The sequence below is a fragment of the Xiphophorus hellerii genome, chromosome 5, assembly GCF_003331165.1.
Source record: "Xiphophorus hellerii strain 12219 chromosome 5, Xiphophorus_hellerii-4.1, whole genome shotgun sequence".
NCBI classification, from domain to species: domain Eukaryota; kingdom Metazoa; phylum Chordata; class Actinopteri; order Cyprinodontiformes; family Poeciliidae; genus Xiphophorus; species Xiphophorus hellerii.
Genome location: NC_045676.1, coordinates 28,322,942 through 28,336,641, shown reverse-complemented (window position 1 = coordinate 28,336,641; position 13,700 = coordinate 28,322,942). Strand labels below are relative to the sequence as shown.

At 40.3% G+C, this 13,700-nt stretch overlaps 1 protein-coding gene across 2 annotated transcripts in view; it reads right to left on the bottom strand.

Annotated features, from left to right (window-relative positions):
- The window catches only part of LOC116720298 (voltage-dependent T-type calcium channel subunit alpha-1I-like), a 209,908-nt gene that overhangs the window by 77,434 nt on the left and 118,774 nt on the right, over window positions 1-13,700 (bottom strand). For both annotated transcript variants that reach the window (XM_032563460.1, XM_032563461.1), the window contains 4 exons: window positions 11,532-11,874; window positions 10,535-10,627; window positions 4,800-5,139; window positions 4,309-4,715 (listed from right to left, as the gene is read on the bottom strand). In XM_032563460.1, coding sequence (XP_032419351.1) covers window positions 4,309-4,715; window positions 4,800-5,139; window positions 10,535-10,627; window positions 11,532-11,874 — 1,183 coding nt within the window. The remainder of the gene's footprint in view (window positions 1-4,308; window positions 4,716-4,799; window positions 5,140-10,534; window positions 10,628-11,531; window positions 11,875-13,700) is intronic.

Sequence of the window (13,700 nt, the reverse complement as noted above, 5' to 3'; positions counted from 1 at the left end):
AATGAAGCTCTTGCAGCTGTAGGAATGTTAGACTAAATATGTGAGACTATTTTTCATAATTCATTCTTTTATATCATCAGCAGTTTGGTTACAGCTGGCATAAACTTTTAAGCTCTTTATTGTGTCAAACTCACCATATTTTGCCCTTACTGTACAGTATTTTATTCTTTATTCTGTTTTTATAGCAGCTCCAGGTGCCACTACTGTGGGCTGACAAAAAAAAAAAAGAAGAAAAACAAAAGAGCAGCAGGACCCAGGACCCTCTTGCTGCAAGGCGACAGTGCTACCAACTGCGCCACCGTTTATGTTTATTTGATGTATTTATATAGTGCCGATTCACAACTTATGTCATCTCGGGGCAACAAAAAAAGAAAAAAAGAAAAGGACATTCAGTCCGTTTATACAGCCAGGTCACGTTCAGTTTCTCACTTAAATTGGCAAAAACAATAAAAAGTTTTCCATCCAAGGAAACAGAGCAGATTGCTTAAAGTCACTCACACTCAGCAACCACTCCTCCTGGATGAGCGCGTAGCGACAGTGGACAGTCGATTATTTTGAGTCGCCAACACTGCAGCAAAACCTCAAACTGAGGACGTGTAATTGAATTTAATTCAGTTTGGTTTGGAGACCGCTCCGACAGCAGGAAGTGGACTGCAGTGCAAAGCATTCTGGGTGTGTTTAGCGCTAGCAAGAGAAATGGCTCCTGGTCTTATACGAAAGACAAAAGGGAAATTCTAGAACCCTTGAAATCTGGTACTTGGTACAGCGCCGCCACAGGCGAGGGGGGGTACAGGTTTTTCAAAAGATTTGGTTTGTTTGACAAAACAATTTAACAAATGTTGTGATTTTCGATCCCAATCGAACCAAGTCTACCGGACCATCAGGTGTGAAAACAAAGCTTGGATTCCACAAATGGTATTTAGTGAGTTTGTTATATTTCTTGATGCAATTCCCAAAATATGTTTAAGGTTGGCTGAACAGATTTAACTGTAGTCATGTTTATGTTTATTTAAGCTTTATTAATCCTGTTACTACAATGCATGTTACTACAACATGTAGTCACAGTCACAGTTCCCCCAGAAAACTTGCTATGCCTGGTGGTTGGGCGCTAGGGCAGTCGTTCATCCAGCGGCCCGTTGTGTTTTTGAGTTAAACATTTTTTGCATTTTGTTTAAATTTGATAGTATGACTTGATAATTATGTGTTATCGAAAGATTGGAAGATTAATACCTCAACACCAACTATAAAGTCTTAAAAATCACTGTCTTTGCTTCTGTTACTTCTACCTCTACCGTCTTCACGCCGTCTGCTTTCACTCTGTCTCTCTTCTTACTCGACTTCAGCTCACTGTGGAACGTCTGTTGTTGCAGATATCAGATCTACAGTAGATTAATGTAATTCTTGCAGATTTGGCAGCGTTTTCCTTCAGGTTTTTCACTCTTTTTTTTTGTAATACCTTCCTGCACTACCTTTTCTGCTTTGGCATTCCATTCGTCATCAACCATCTTAGTGTCTTTGCATAGCAGTTGAGATGAAATCTGCTTGGATTCAACAGTTGGCAGCAGAAGAAGAACGTAAGGAAAAAGATAATTCCTAAAGCAACTCTAACTGCAAAGCCTGGGCTCATAAGTGTAATTCCTCAGCTTTTTTTTTTTTTTTTCACAAGTTTTAGCAAGATTTAGCAGTGATTGTTTCTCAGTGGTTATACCGAACTGTGCACATGCTTAAAAACAAAAAAAAACGGAAAAGCTGCCAGACTATTCCTTCGCCAATCGAGCTCCGCAAAAACTGACGGGGGGGAAAAAAAAAAAGGGGAAATACAAAACCCTCCGAAAGTGATAAACAGCGTACAATCATTCCCTTACACCCGATAACAACCTATTATCTCAAGTTATTGCACCTTGAATGTATTCGAACTGAGGGACAAACCAGCATACTTGGAGAAACCCAAGAACATACAAAAAAACAAGCTCTGAATCAGAAGCTTTTAAAACCTGGATTTAAACTCAGCAACTTGTTGCTGTTGGGCAACCGCTCTAAGCACTTCCACCTCGGTGTCTCATAAATAATAAAGTGCAACCAGAAATACCTCGTCTAATGGTATACGTGCTGTAAATTATGCAACCTTTCTTCCCCAAGCGGCTGTGGCCTTAGCCACAGGACTTTGAAGAACCACGTGTGTTTTTCCCCCCCAGAACAGAACAGGTGAGAACGAGATCACAGTCACAACAGACAGCGTCTGTGATTCCGGTGTTTAACCATGTCGCGAAGGAACACTCCAGTTTCCTTCCCAGGCAGCTAGACAGGCAAACCCAGCTTTGTATTTCCTCCCCATTAACACAGCAAAGTCTCTCTGTCACTTCCCTTCTGTCTCGCTATTTTTAGCAGCAGCTAGGATGAGAGACGACCTACCACTGCGGCGGTGGCAGGCATGAGTGGGCGATGGTATAGCGAGACAGAGAGAGAGAGAGCGAAATATTGATAGAAATACAAAGAGTTCAAAAAAGTTGAGCGACAGCAAAACATAGAAACCAGAGGGGGAAGAAAAAGCTAGAAAACATGCCACTGCATTGCTTTTATTACTGTGGGGCTTGGCGAACATAAACATTTCTATTATTTCTTTTTATTAAGCTTGGTAAAATCATGTCCTTTAGGTTTTGGAAATAATCAGTAAGTCACATTCTACATTTCGCCTGGATCCCTACAAATTTACTTCCTTCTCAAAACTTCTCAAAACATTACCCCAGGCTGACAAAGTGACAACACGCCAGTTTATTCCCATATTCACTTCTTAACCCTGTGTTACAGTAGGAGTTGGAAGGTTTTCTTCTCTGTACTCCAAGTTGGAGAAATTTTAATTGGCATTGGAAAATGTTTTCTAAATCCACACTTAAAACATTTGTTTTCTATTCTAAATAGCAAAAGTGTGCAGGTAAAAACAAAAACAAAAACTTTGCAACAGGAAATAGTTTATTTGAACATTTCCAGCAGGAAGTGCTCTTGTAATAACACAGCTGGCTTGGAAGTGAGTCAGAAGTGAGATAGTTTGTTTCAACTTAACTTCAATATAAGGTTCAATGTGAAGTTTGTTACTATATTTTTAGTAATAAATTATAGTAGTGAGAAAAAATTATTAATATGACCTGATTTCATCATCACAATATTCAGTCATATCACTTTGATTTATCCTGATAATACAGTATAACACAGCTAATATAACTTTAGCTTTGTTTTTACTTTTTGATGAATATGGAAAAAAAGCTTAAAACATTTCAGATACAATTACACACACACCCATACATATATACTGTATATACAGTATATATATATATATATATATATATACATATATATATATATATATATATATACTGTATATATATATATATTTTTTTTTTAAATAAATTTATTTTGGAATAAACCAAATGTGGAACAAGTGAATGTCTCGATTTCAATGTATTTTGTTGTTTTATATCCCTTCAGATTATAAGTTGTTTTTAAAATGAATTTGAATAAAATTGTAATTAGTTTCTGATCATAATTTTAAGGCTCAAAAAGTAGGACCAAGATTTTTTCTCTCTAAATTAAACCAAACTTTCACATTCTGCTATTGCAATGTATGCAAATAAAACTTCTGAAATTCTGTTGTTGCTTTTACTCTGCCAACGGAAGATAATTTTAGGCTTTGGGAACCTTGCAACATTCCCTGAGGATAGCTCAATTTGGAAGTCAATCCAAAAAAAGAAATGCTAAAAATGTAAATAGTTCATCACAATTCCTTGCACTAAGTTCATTTATCAGCTTTGGAGGGGACCTGTATTCAATGAGACGAGTGCGAGAGACGAGATCATTTTGCAAATGATCAAGAAAAAATGTGCAGCATCACAGAAAATGATGTAGTAGCTATTCCGGGCCGATGGGCGGCACTGTAACACTGCGAGGCAACGACACAAATAACACAGAATGGCGCCATATTTGTTATATGTCAGAGTGAGCCACATGCAGAAGAGACGGAGCTTCGACTCCATCATTTAAAAAATGATGCCGTCTTGCCACATGATAACATTAAACCGCCATTTTGTATCCACTCTGGAACTTGGTTTCAAAAATGATTTTTTTCTGGTCTCCCGAGATGCTGAATCTGTAAGGATGCACAGTCTAAGTAACAAAAAACCTTTACAGACACACCTGGACATGACCTTAAGATGTCAAATCCTTGGAGTATTAACAACTATAATAAAGTTCCAAGGAAAAACAGATGGTCAAATATGCTAACTAAGGTGTGTTATCAATTAATGCTTGTATTACCTGCTCATGGTGCTCAATCCCCATGCTGATGGTGTTGATAAGGATGGCCATCATGATGCCTCGGTTAAAGTATTTGCTCTCTACGATGCTCCACAGCTTCTTCCTCGTGTCCTGCCAAAGTTCTTTGCATTGTTTCTTTGGACTGCATCCTATACGGTTCTCGGCACTTTTCGGGGTTTTTTTGTCCTCGTCTTTGGTTCCTTGTTTTTGTTTATCCTCATTGTCGTTTTTGTCCACGGCTTCCTCCTCTGTTTCATCGCCAGCGACACAGACAGCTCCCACTCCGTCTTTAAGTTCCAGTGCTGCAGCACACTGAGGACAACCGTCTACCTTCGAGGCAGCGGTCAGGGCTACAGGCTCGGCTGACGAGGCGTGGACTTGTTTATGACGATGAGGGCACGGATGACCTGGGAACAGAAAACATTTGGAGGTCAGTATATATCGTGTGCATTATAACTACTGCTGTCTTTATCATGTTCACAGCCACCTACCAGGCCTGGACACAAGTCTCCTCTCAAGTTCTCGCCTTCCATTGGCCTTCTTCTCCCTCTCATCCCCTACTCGTCTTCCTCGCCCAACGCCCCGAAACCCACGGGGTTTACCTCGCAAACTATTAAAAAAGGCAACAGTTTGCCTCCTGGCCTTGCGAAGGCAGTGGCAGACCAGCTGGAAGAGCTCTTCGTAGCAATCTCCCGGCTCGCTGGCCAACGTCGAAGAGGACGAGCACCGAGCTCGCTGCTCCTGCATGAGCTGGTGCTCCCGCTGCTTGGTCTCTGAAAACTGGGTTGCGATGACCACAAGGCACAGGTTGATCATGAAGAAGGAACCGACCTGAGAGGGTGATAGGTGTGCAGAACGTTTGGTTGAACAAATAAGTTTCCAAAGAGAGGCCTAAGACCAAACGAGGAGAAGCAGCATTCAGCTTCTATGCACCACAAATCTGGAGCAAACTTCTAGAAAACTACAAAACTGCGGTAACACTGAGTTCCTTTAAATCTAGACTAAAAACCCACCTGTTTAGGTGCTTTGAAGCACAATCAATTAAGAAATTAACGATGGCACTTGTCTAAATGTAATGTGTCGATTGTTGTTTCTATGTTGCATTACTTTGGTTTTTGTGTTTTTATGAAGTAAAGCACTTTGAAATGCCCTGTTGCTGGAATGTGCTATACAAATAAAATTTGACTGATTGACTGAGTGAAGCAAGTGACAGCTAGGAAAGGCACCAAGATCAGAAATCAAATCTGATTGGCTGGTTCGAGGACCAATAGCCTCAGTTTCTTTATCATCTGGATCAAGCTTAAGAAAAAGCGCAAAAATGATTCTTGGGCTTTACAACCTCATCAAAACTAACTTTCACACATTAAGGCTCCAATTTGTAAATATATATATTAAAAAAAGACTATTGGAATTTATTTAATTTACTTATTCGTCCGGGAAAAAAAAAAGACTATCATTTTTAGAGTTGTATACACCGAACTTAAACATATAGTTTTTTACCGTAGAAAGAGAGTGGGAGGATAAAAAAATAACATCAATGTCATCCCAACCTGCAGGGGTCATTTTGAAAACCAATGCGAGAAGAAATGCATCAAGCCAGGGACACAATATACATCTCTGAAGGTAGTGATCAATAACCCTGATCAGCCGATTCTGTTTTCTCCCGTTGCTGCGTCAATACTTGCAGGTGAGAGCAGACGTATGAGCGTGTCTATATAGGGTGCTGTGAAAAGTGCTCCATGGGTAAAGCTCCACTTCATCGATTCAAAGTATTGAGTTTTCATCAGAATCGCTGTTTTTTCAGATGATTTTACAAGACTTGTGGTCAGAAAGAACGATAATGGATCCCAGAACCCATTCAGCACATTCACTTCCCCCTTGAAATATTTATACTCACACTCTCTTGGTACACTGACAGGACATAGATTTGTCTTACTATAGTCAGCTCTTACAAAATAAACAAATCAAAGCTAGCACAGCATAGCTGCTACACAAAGCTGCTACCGTGAATGTCACAAGTCAGCAGCTAGCCGACTTCCGCTACGGCGGAGAGGCAAATAACGGTATGTAGATATTAGAAAGTTGTTCCAGTTGAATATAAGGGGACAAGCAAAGAGGAGAAACGCTCAGCAGAACCCTGAAGAGGACATTTTCTCCTCGTGTGAAAAAAAAGACTGTACTAACAGGCTAGCCCACCATGATAGCTTAGAGGCTACTAAAGCTAGCATAATCACCATGATAAAGGGGGTGCGTTGAAATGTCAAAAGAGAAGTTAGCAAAGCTTTTATACTGATTAAGAAAGAACTTTACACTCCAGAGAAGAGTTAAGTCGACAGCTAAACTTTCAAATTCACTATAATGAACTTCAGGTGTTGACTCCAGAAGACAAAGTTCTGAAAAAGAGTCAAAAAAGTTCAACATAGTATTAGTTGAGGAATGTGCAGACATATAAAACCAGGTGTTTGAAACTTTTCTTGCTTCGTGCATTTTTATTTCTGACAAATTCGTCAATTTTTCAGCTGATTAGAACATTACATTAGTGTAAAAGATTTATCATAGCTACAATTGTTTTTACAACAAAACATTTAAATGTGGTTGTAGAGACTTCTGAGAGACACTTTATGCATGATGTGCAAACTGATGCAAACAATAAAATCCTAAATTTGCAGTTAAACCGAGCCGACAAGCATGATTAGTCTTCTAAACTATGTTGGTTTAATGGCATGTGCTTAGAGATTTCTGTCACTGATTAACACTGTCAAATTGTTGAGATGCGTTCAACTGTTTGAGTCACAGTCGCATGTCAGAGCAGAAGGCTTTATCAGACAGACTTTGAAACCAAATAATGTTGAGGATGTTGTTTGAGGATGCTAAATCTCAATTAAACAGTCAAGCTGTTTTCCAAATAATGCTCCGACTCTGCTGGGTTTCTTGTTCAAACTCTCGACGATGATAATCACTCTGAGGAATTTGTCAGCTTTATCCGACTCGTTTCATCTGTCTCTCCATCTGATGCTATCTCATGTCATCTAGTTCCCCTCAAGCCGTATCTCCTGTCATCTTCTCTGTATCCCACGCCATCTCTCAGTTTGATTTACCTCATTTTAGCTGCATCAGAGCGAAACCGCCAAACCGTTTAAACCCGTCTCCCTCTCTCTCTCTCTTCATACTTCCTTTTCCCTCCATACGTTCAGTCCGCTGTTGCTCGCTGGCTTAGTACTCTGTGTTGGAAAGTCTGTTGGACATTAATAAAAGCCTCTCCGTCTGTCCGCCGGTTTGACGATGGCAAGCGGGAGAAATGTCAAATTGGAATATAGAAAGTGAAAGAGAAATAAATATATTTTTGGTTTTAATGTACAAATTACAATAACAAAACAACTTGACTACTTGTGGAAAACCAGGGGTGGTAAAGATGTTGGAAATGCCCCATAGTAAAAACAAAAAAGTATTTTATTGCTGAAGCACTATTGTATGCTTGGATTTTTTGTGTGTGTGTCTTTTAATTCAGAATGTCCATGTTGACAAATTCTGCACAATATTGTCAATCCTTTGGCCACTAAAATAGTGGGCTTTTATAACATCTGACAAACGTCACAATGACAGGTGAAAATCGCAAGTCTGCGCAAAAATTTGTGAATGACGACTGAATTTGCGTCAACAGTTGCGAACGCAACGTCACAACTTCGTGGAGGGACTGCCTAATGTGGCTTTTTCATTAACGTTTAAGTGTGGTGAATTTACGTTTTTGAGTTAAACGATGCAGATTGGAAACAAAGTTCACTCCAGATTTTTAATGGTGGTGCTCAATGTTTAGATTGGTTGCTGGTCTCAGTTAGTCTGCAGCCACAAAAGCAGTTCCTTCCTCTGGTCCACCTCAGGTTTGGTGCTACGTAAGAACCACTTTATTGATTCCGGAGTCAGAAGAAGTAGTGAAACCAATGGGAATTGGTGCAAAGTAAGCACTGGCACCAGTTTAACAGTGGAGCTGGTTTGCTGGAAGAGGGGCCTGTGAGAGGTAGCGAGGTAAAAGTGGGTCCTGCTCCAGCCCAGTGGGCCTTGGCTGATCAGATGTGATGAATGTTGCAATATTGCTCAGTCTGGGATTCAAATTATGCCAGGCTTTTGATGTTTTATGCTGTATGGCACAAACTGTATATGTACCTGCCTTAATGTAGCATTACACTGGCTTAATTTGAAGGGTTTGGCATGTATCTTATTGTATGACACGCTTGTTACCCCGATCCTGTGATCAGGGTGTCTGCCCTGCGCATGTGAGCCATAAGAGGACACGCTGAGAGACTCACTCTAATTAAGGACATTCCACTTGACATCAAAGACGGCGCTCGCATCGCCTCGCTCGCTCGCCCTCCAATCCTCTCCTGGATTTCATGCCGACACTCCGGTCCGTCACCATCACCTCCCAGTTTTTCCTCTTCACATCTGTCAGTCATTCCCGTTTTATCCCCGTTCATCACAGGCTCTCTTAAGCCCACTCGGTATCTTACGGTTCTCCCTCGCGTATTCTATGCTGCATATCTGGCCATTCTTCCCCCTATCTAAATTTTTTCACACACATTTCATCATCTTTCTTTTAATTTCCACAAATCCTCACTCCTGCCTTTGGTTATTACTCTTCTCTCCTTCCTCCTCTCTTCATCCTTTGGTAAACGACGCATTCACATCAAAAGGCGGCCATTATTTCACAAATCAGCAGTAGGAAGCCAATGTCGGCGGTTTGATGTGTTGGATAGTGTCCAACAGCAAATCAGAGCCAGACCGTGAGAATTTGTCTTCGTGCGTCGGGGTGTGTGTGTGTGTGTGTGTGTGTGTGTGAGAAAATAACTTTGAATGTTTTATTGTTTGTGACAATATGTGTCTGAGAATAGATTGTAGACATACTGTAGCAGCATTTCCAATGACCATATACAGTAGTTGCGCAATTTGGAATTGTGAAAATAAATTTGCTTAATGGAAATATGCCAATTCTTTTTGATGAAATGTCTTGGCACTAGAATGAGGTGGTTTTTTTCTTTAACCGTATCAAAACTGGTTTATTTCGCAAAACTGCAATGGAAATGCTTTTGTCAAATCACATGAGTCACACTGTCAACAACCGGAGCTAACCGATGAAGAAGTCGACAGGAAATAGTTGGATGTTTTTGACTTGTCGCGTGAACAAATGTACGCATGCGCGATTTTAATTGAGCTTCTTAATTTAAACGAAACACTATTATTTTGTTTTTTCGACATTAGCAAAATATCAGCAAAGTTTTTGCACACATTTGTAATGGAATCGCATCCAGTTACATGAGTGACGACTGCTTACACAGTCGACTGAGAACGCAGAGGTGAAAAGAAGGCAGCAGAAGAGAGATATAAGGCAGTCAGAAGACAAAAAATAGTGTAAGGGGAATGGCGTATGGAAAAGATGGACTTGGGGAGAGAGAAAGAGAAAGCAGAGACGGAGGGGAATGTGTTGCGGGTGTGAAAGTGCAGGGAGCAGAGATTGACACATTCAAGGAGATAGAGTGATACTAGGAGAAGTGACACATTAACGAATGAAGAGAGTATCGGCGGGGAAAGGGAAGAGCGCGAAAAAGCTTGTGTCTGCCTCAGAAGGCGAGGCAATTAAAAGTCTAATAAAAAAGACAAGACAGCCCCTGGGTAGCAGAGTAGCTGGAGCTAGCAGTCACGCTGCATTATGATAACACTTCCACACACACTTCTAAGTACACGCCGACAAGCTAAAATAGAAATATACCGAGGAAGCCACGCATCGACGCTCACACACAAAAGCGTACTGTGGCACACATAGAGAAGCTAAAGGACTGGAATTAAAAAGTGTTTTATGGGAACAAAAGGGAGGATTCTTTAGGGATTTGTGTAGCAGCTCTCAGCAGGGGTGTGTGTGTGTGTGTATGTAGGGATTTGTGAGAGTGCACGTCTAGCTATGCGTACAGGTAAGACACAGAGGACAGAAACAATACAGGTCTACTGACAAATTGAACTCAACCAACCTTACATGATTATAAACTCACAATTCATAATTTATGTCATATTTGTCCAGATTAGTAATGTAACCAAATCTCTCATGAAAACTCTACTAAACTGTACATGTGATTTTTTTTAACCTATTCAGATTCACCACATTTACATTAAGCATTTAGTCAGTCCGTGTAATGTGTTCAACATTTTTGATTTAAACAAAAGTACAGTCAAGACTTACTATTATTAAGAGGATGAAGTAGATAAAGTTGTAGAAAGAGTGAGCATCCATTACATAGTACATGATCTCCACCCAGCCCTCCAGAGTGATCACCTAAAGTAAAGAAGACACAATAAATTCAGGGCCACAGAGTTTTCATTCAGTAAAAGGTTCCATCAAGGATTTGAGCTTTTTGGCGATATGCTTGTTTATTTTTCCAGGCAAGCTAAAGCTAACAGTCAGTCAGTTTTGCTAACATAAGTTTGAAATCAGGTAAAACATCAGGTAACATCTCTGAGTAACAAAACCTGTTCCAAATTATGTATATTAAACTATGAATCAAATCTATCTATCTGGACAGCCATTGAAGCAAATCCAGTTGAAACATCATATTACAGCCAAAATGGCATATATGTCCCATTAACCAACGATTGATTAGAAGCATAGGCATAAACCCAACCGTGGTCGAGTTTATGTCTAGTTACACCGAATTTTGCTAATTTGAGTACTATATGCCTAAATCTATCTCCGCTGTATGTACAATATTTAAATTATTATTAAACTTATCAGAAAAAGAGGCAAAAAGGAAGCAGCATATTGAACACTGCAAATAACACTCAATAGTGAATGCCAATTCAAAACATTTCAGGCTGCACAACTTAATTGGAATAAACTATGTTTTCTAACAGTTTGGTCTGCATTCATAACATGAAGTTGCTTTTCTGTGGACGCTTAAGGTAAATGCTGCTGGCACAGATTTTATCCTGACCCACTCTTGTTTTCTGTTGCTGGTGATTCACAGGCAGTTTTGTGCAAAGCTCTTAATCCATGAAGCCACTTGAAGTGCTTGAATTGGCTCGTCAAATCCTTGAGCCCACTTCAATATTCAAACCAGAACAATGCCTTGTCATGAACTTTGGGAAGGGCAGGACGTAATCCATTAGGCTAAACACGATTTCAAACCAAAGCCATAGAAAACAAAACAAAACAATTAAAACTGATGGAACTTTTCACTCACCTGAAAGATGACAATCCAGGCATAGGCAATGTTATCAAAATTGATGGCACCTTTGTGTGGGTTGCTGCTTCCAGTATGACATCTGGTGTAGTACTGGTTCCAGTTGACGCACAGGCCAGCTACACTGACGCTGTTATTGGTCAAAGGTTCAGGACTCAGTCCAATGGACTGACGGTAGACAACGTCCTCTTTGTCCAAACAACAGGCCCGGCCTCCTTCACGGCGGGCTGGCACATCTGAGCAGGACATGATGCCGTTGTCGACGGGTAACGAGCAGATGAAGGGCCGCTCGTCATCTTCATCGGCCATGTAGTAAGGTCGGGGGAGACCGATACCCGTAGTCCTGGAAGTGTTGAAAGGACGTTATGTTATAAACGTGAACAAATATTGTTGGCGGACCAATTAAAAAGCCAAAATCATGCATTGGGTTAAATCAGGTCAACCAAAAACAAATGTATGCGCAGTTTGTAAATAGAAGGTCTTCACACCCGATAGTCTAGTAGACAAAAAATTGCAACATTTGTTCCATTATTACTTGGTGTGGAAACCAAACCCACTGAAAACCCTGTTTACCAAACTATTTAGATCTTCCAGATAGCAGTTGTGCGGTTGAATATTATTTTAACATTCAAATCATAGATTAACAAGCTGACAATTCATGATCTTAATGTGACCCTAAGCAATAAAGATGTTTAAATACATTAGAGCAGCTTTCTAGTCAAGCTGGAGCAGTATCGCGAGGCGAAGCTTCCGAAAGCTCCAGAAATAATATATGTTGCTGTCAGGAATAGGGGATTGGAGAGACTGCCGTATCTGGAACGTCCTGGCAGAGCGAGTTAAGTGCCCCTCTGTCACGATGCTAATGTAGCTCATGCAATACTGACTGAGTAGATTGCACTATTTTGCTGCAAATATCCACCATTGTACTGATTTTAATGAAGTATCAGACTAGGACTCGGTCTCCGTCCAAAGAAAAAAAAAACCAAAACATAATTGAGTCATCATTAAAAATAAACAAGTGTGGGATTCAAAGAGCAATAACAAATCATGCTAATACAATTCTCTGTGTCATTTTTCTAGATTTAGACAGTGACTTATTAAAAAAAAAAGTGTAATTTAAACTGCAAGTTGTGTTGCTCCAGGCACAACTAAATAAAAACCTTCATGTGGAGACGGGGGTTCATGTTTTGTACGCTGAGTGTCGTATAATTATTTTGGCTATTACTGTTTTTTAAAAGGTTTGAAATCACCTTCTGTTTAAGGTTCTGTTGGGTCCAATTTTGACGTTCAGATTAGATAGTCCACAGATTCGTAGAAACAGAGAGATAAGGGTGGGGACAAAACTAGGGAAAAAATGCTTTTATATACCATGAAGGGGACACTCAGCCTTGGGTATTGTTTATGTTTTCTAAGCGAGCAAAACTGCATGTCCTTCATGGTCATCTCACGCAGCTCTGCCGTTTGAGACTGGAACATAGAGCAGTATTTTCTCTGAGATGGAGATGAGTGGATGAAAGGATGGGGAGACACAGAGGGACTTCATTATACGTGTAATGGTAAAATTGAACAAAATGAGATCAGACGGGGACAGGCAAAAAGACGGCACTATACAGAAACACGCACACTTCAAACTCAGCGCCATCAGCACCGTCTGTCCCCACAGTTGACCATTTTATGTAGTTTCTCGGTGTGCCAACCCTTGCATGTTGTACTTTGCACTTTTGCTTGCAGTCAAATTGACTGATTTCACACTGGTGACAGATCAGCCTCACACAGAGCTGTCTGACCAACTGCTCAACCCAAGGAATCACTAATTTCACCAATTTTTTCTGGTTTCTTTCCCTCTAATCTGCAAATCACAGTAAGAGCTTAAATATGCCTGTTAAGTTTTATAGTTGAGTCTATTTCCTGAGAATGAAACAAAGTGATTCATATCTTCTTTTTTTCCACTGAAACTAAGAGGCTGCCTCCTCAAAACCAGCCAAAAGCCATAATCCCATCTGCAACGGCTTTTACACTTGACACAATGCATCCAGGGAAGTGCTGTTGTCCTGGCAACTACAAAACTCAAACTCTTCCATCGAAAGAAGCATGATTCTTCAGTACAGAGAACACACGTCTACCGCCACAGAGTCCGAGTGCAGTGTGCTTTACACCGCTGCATTCACT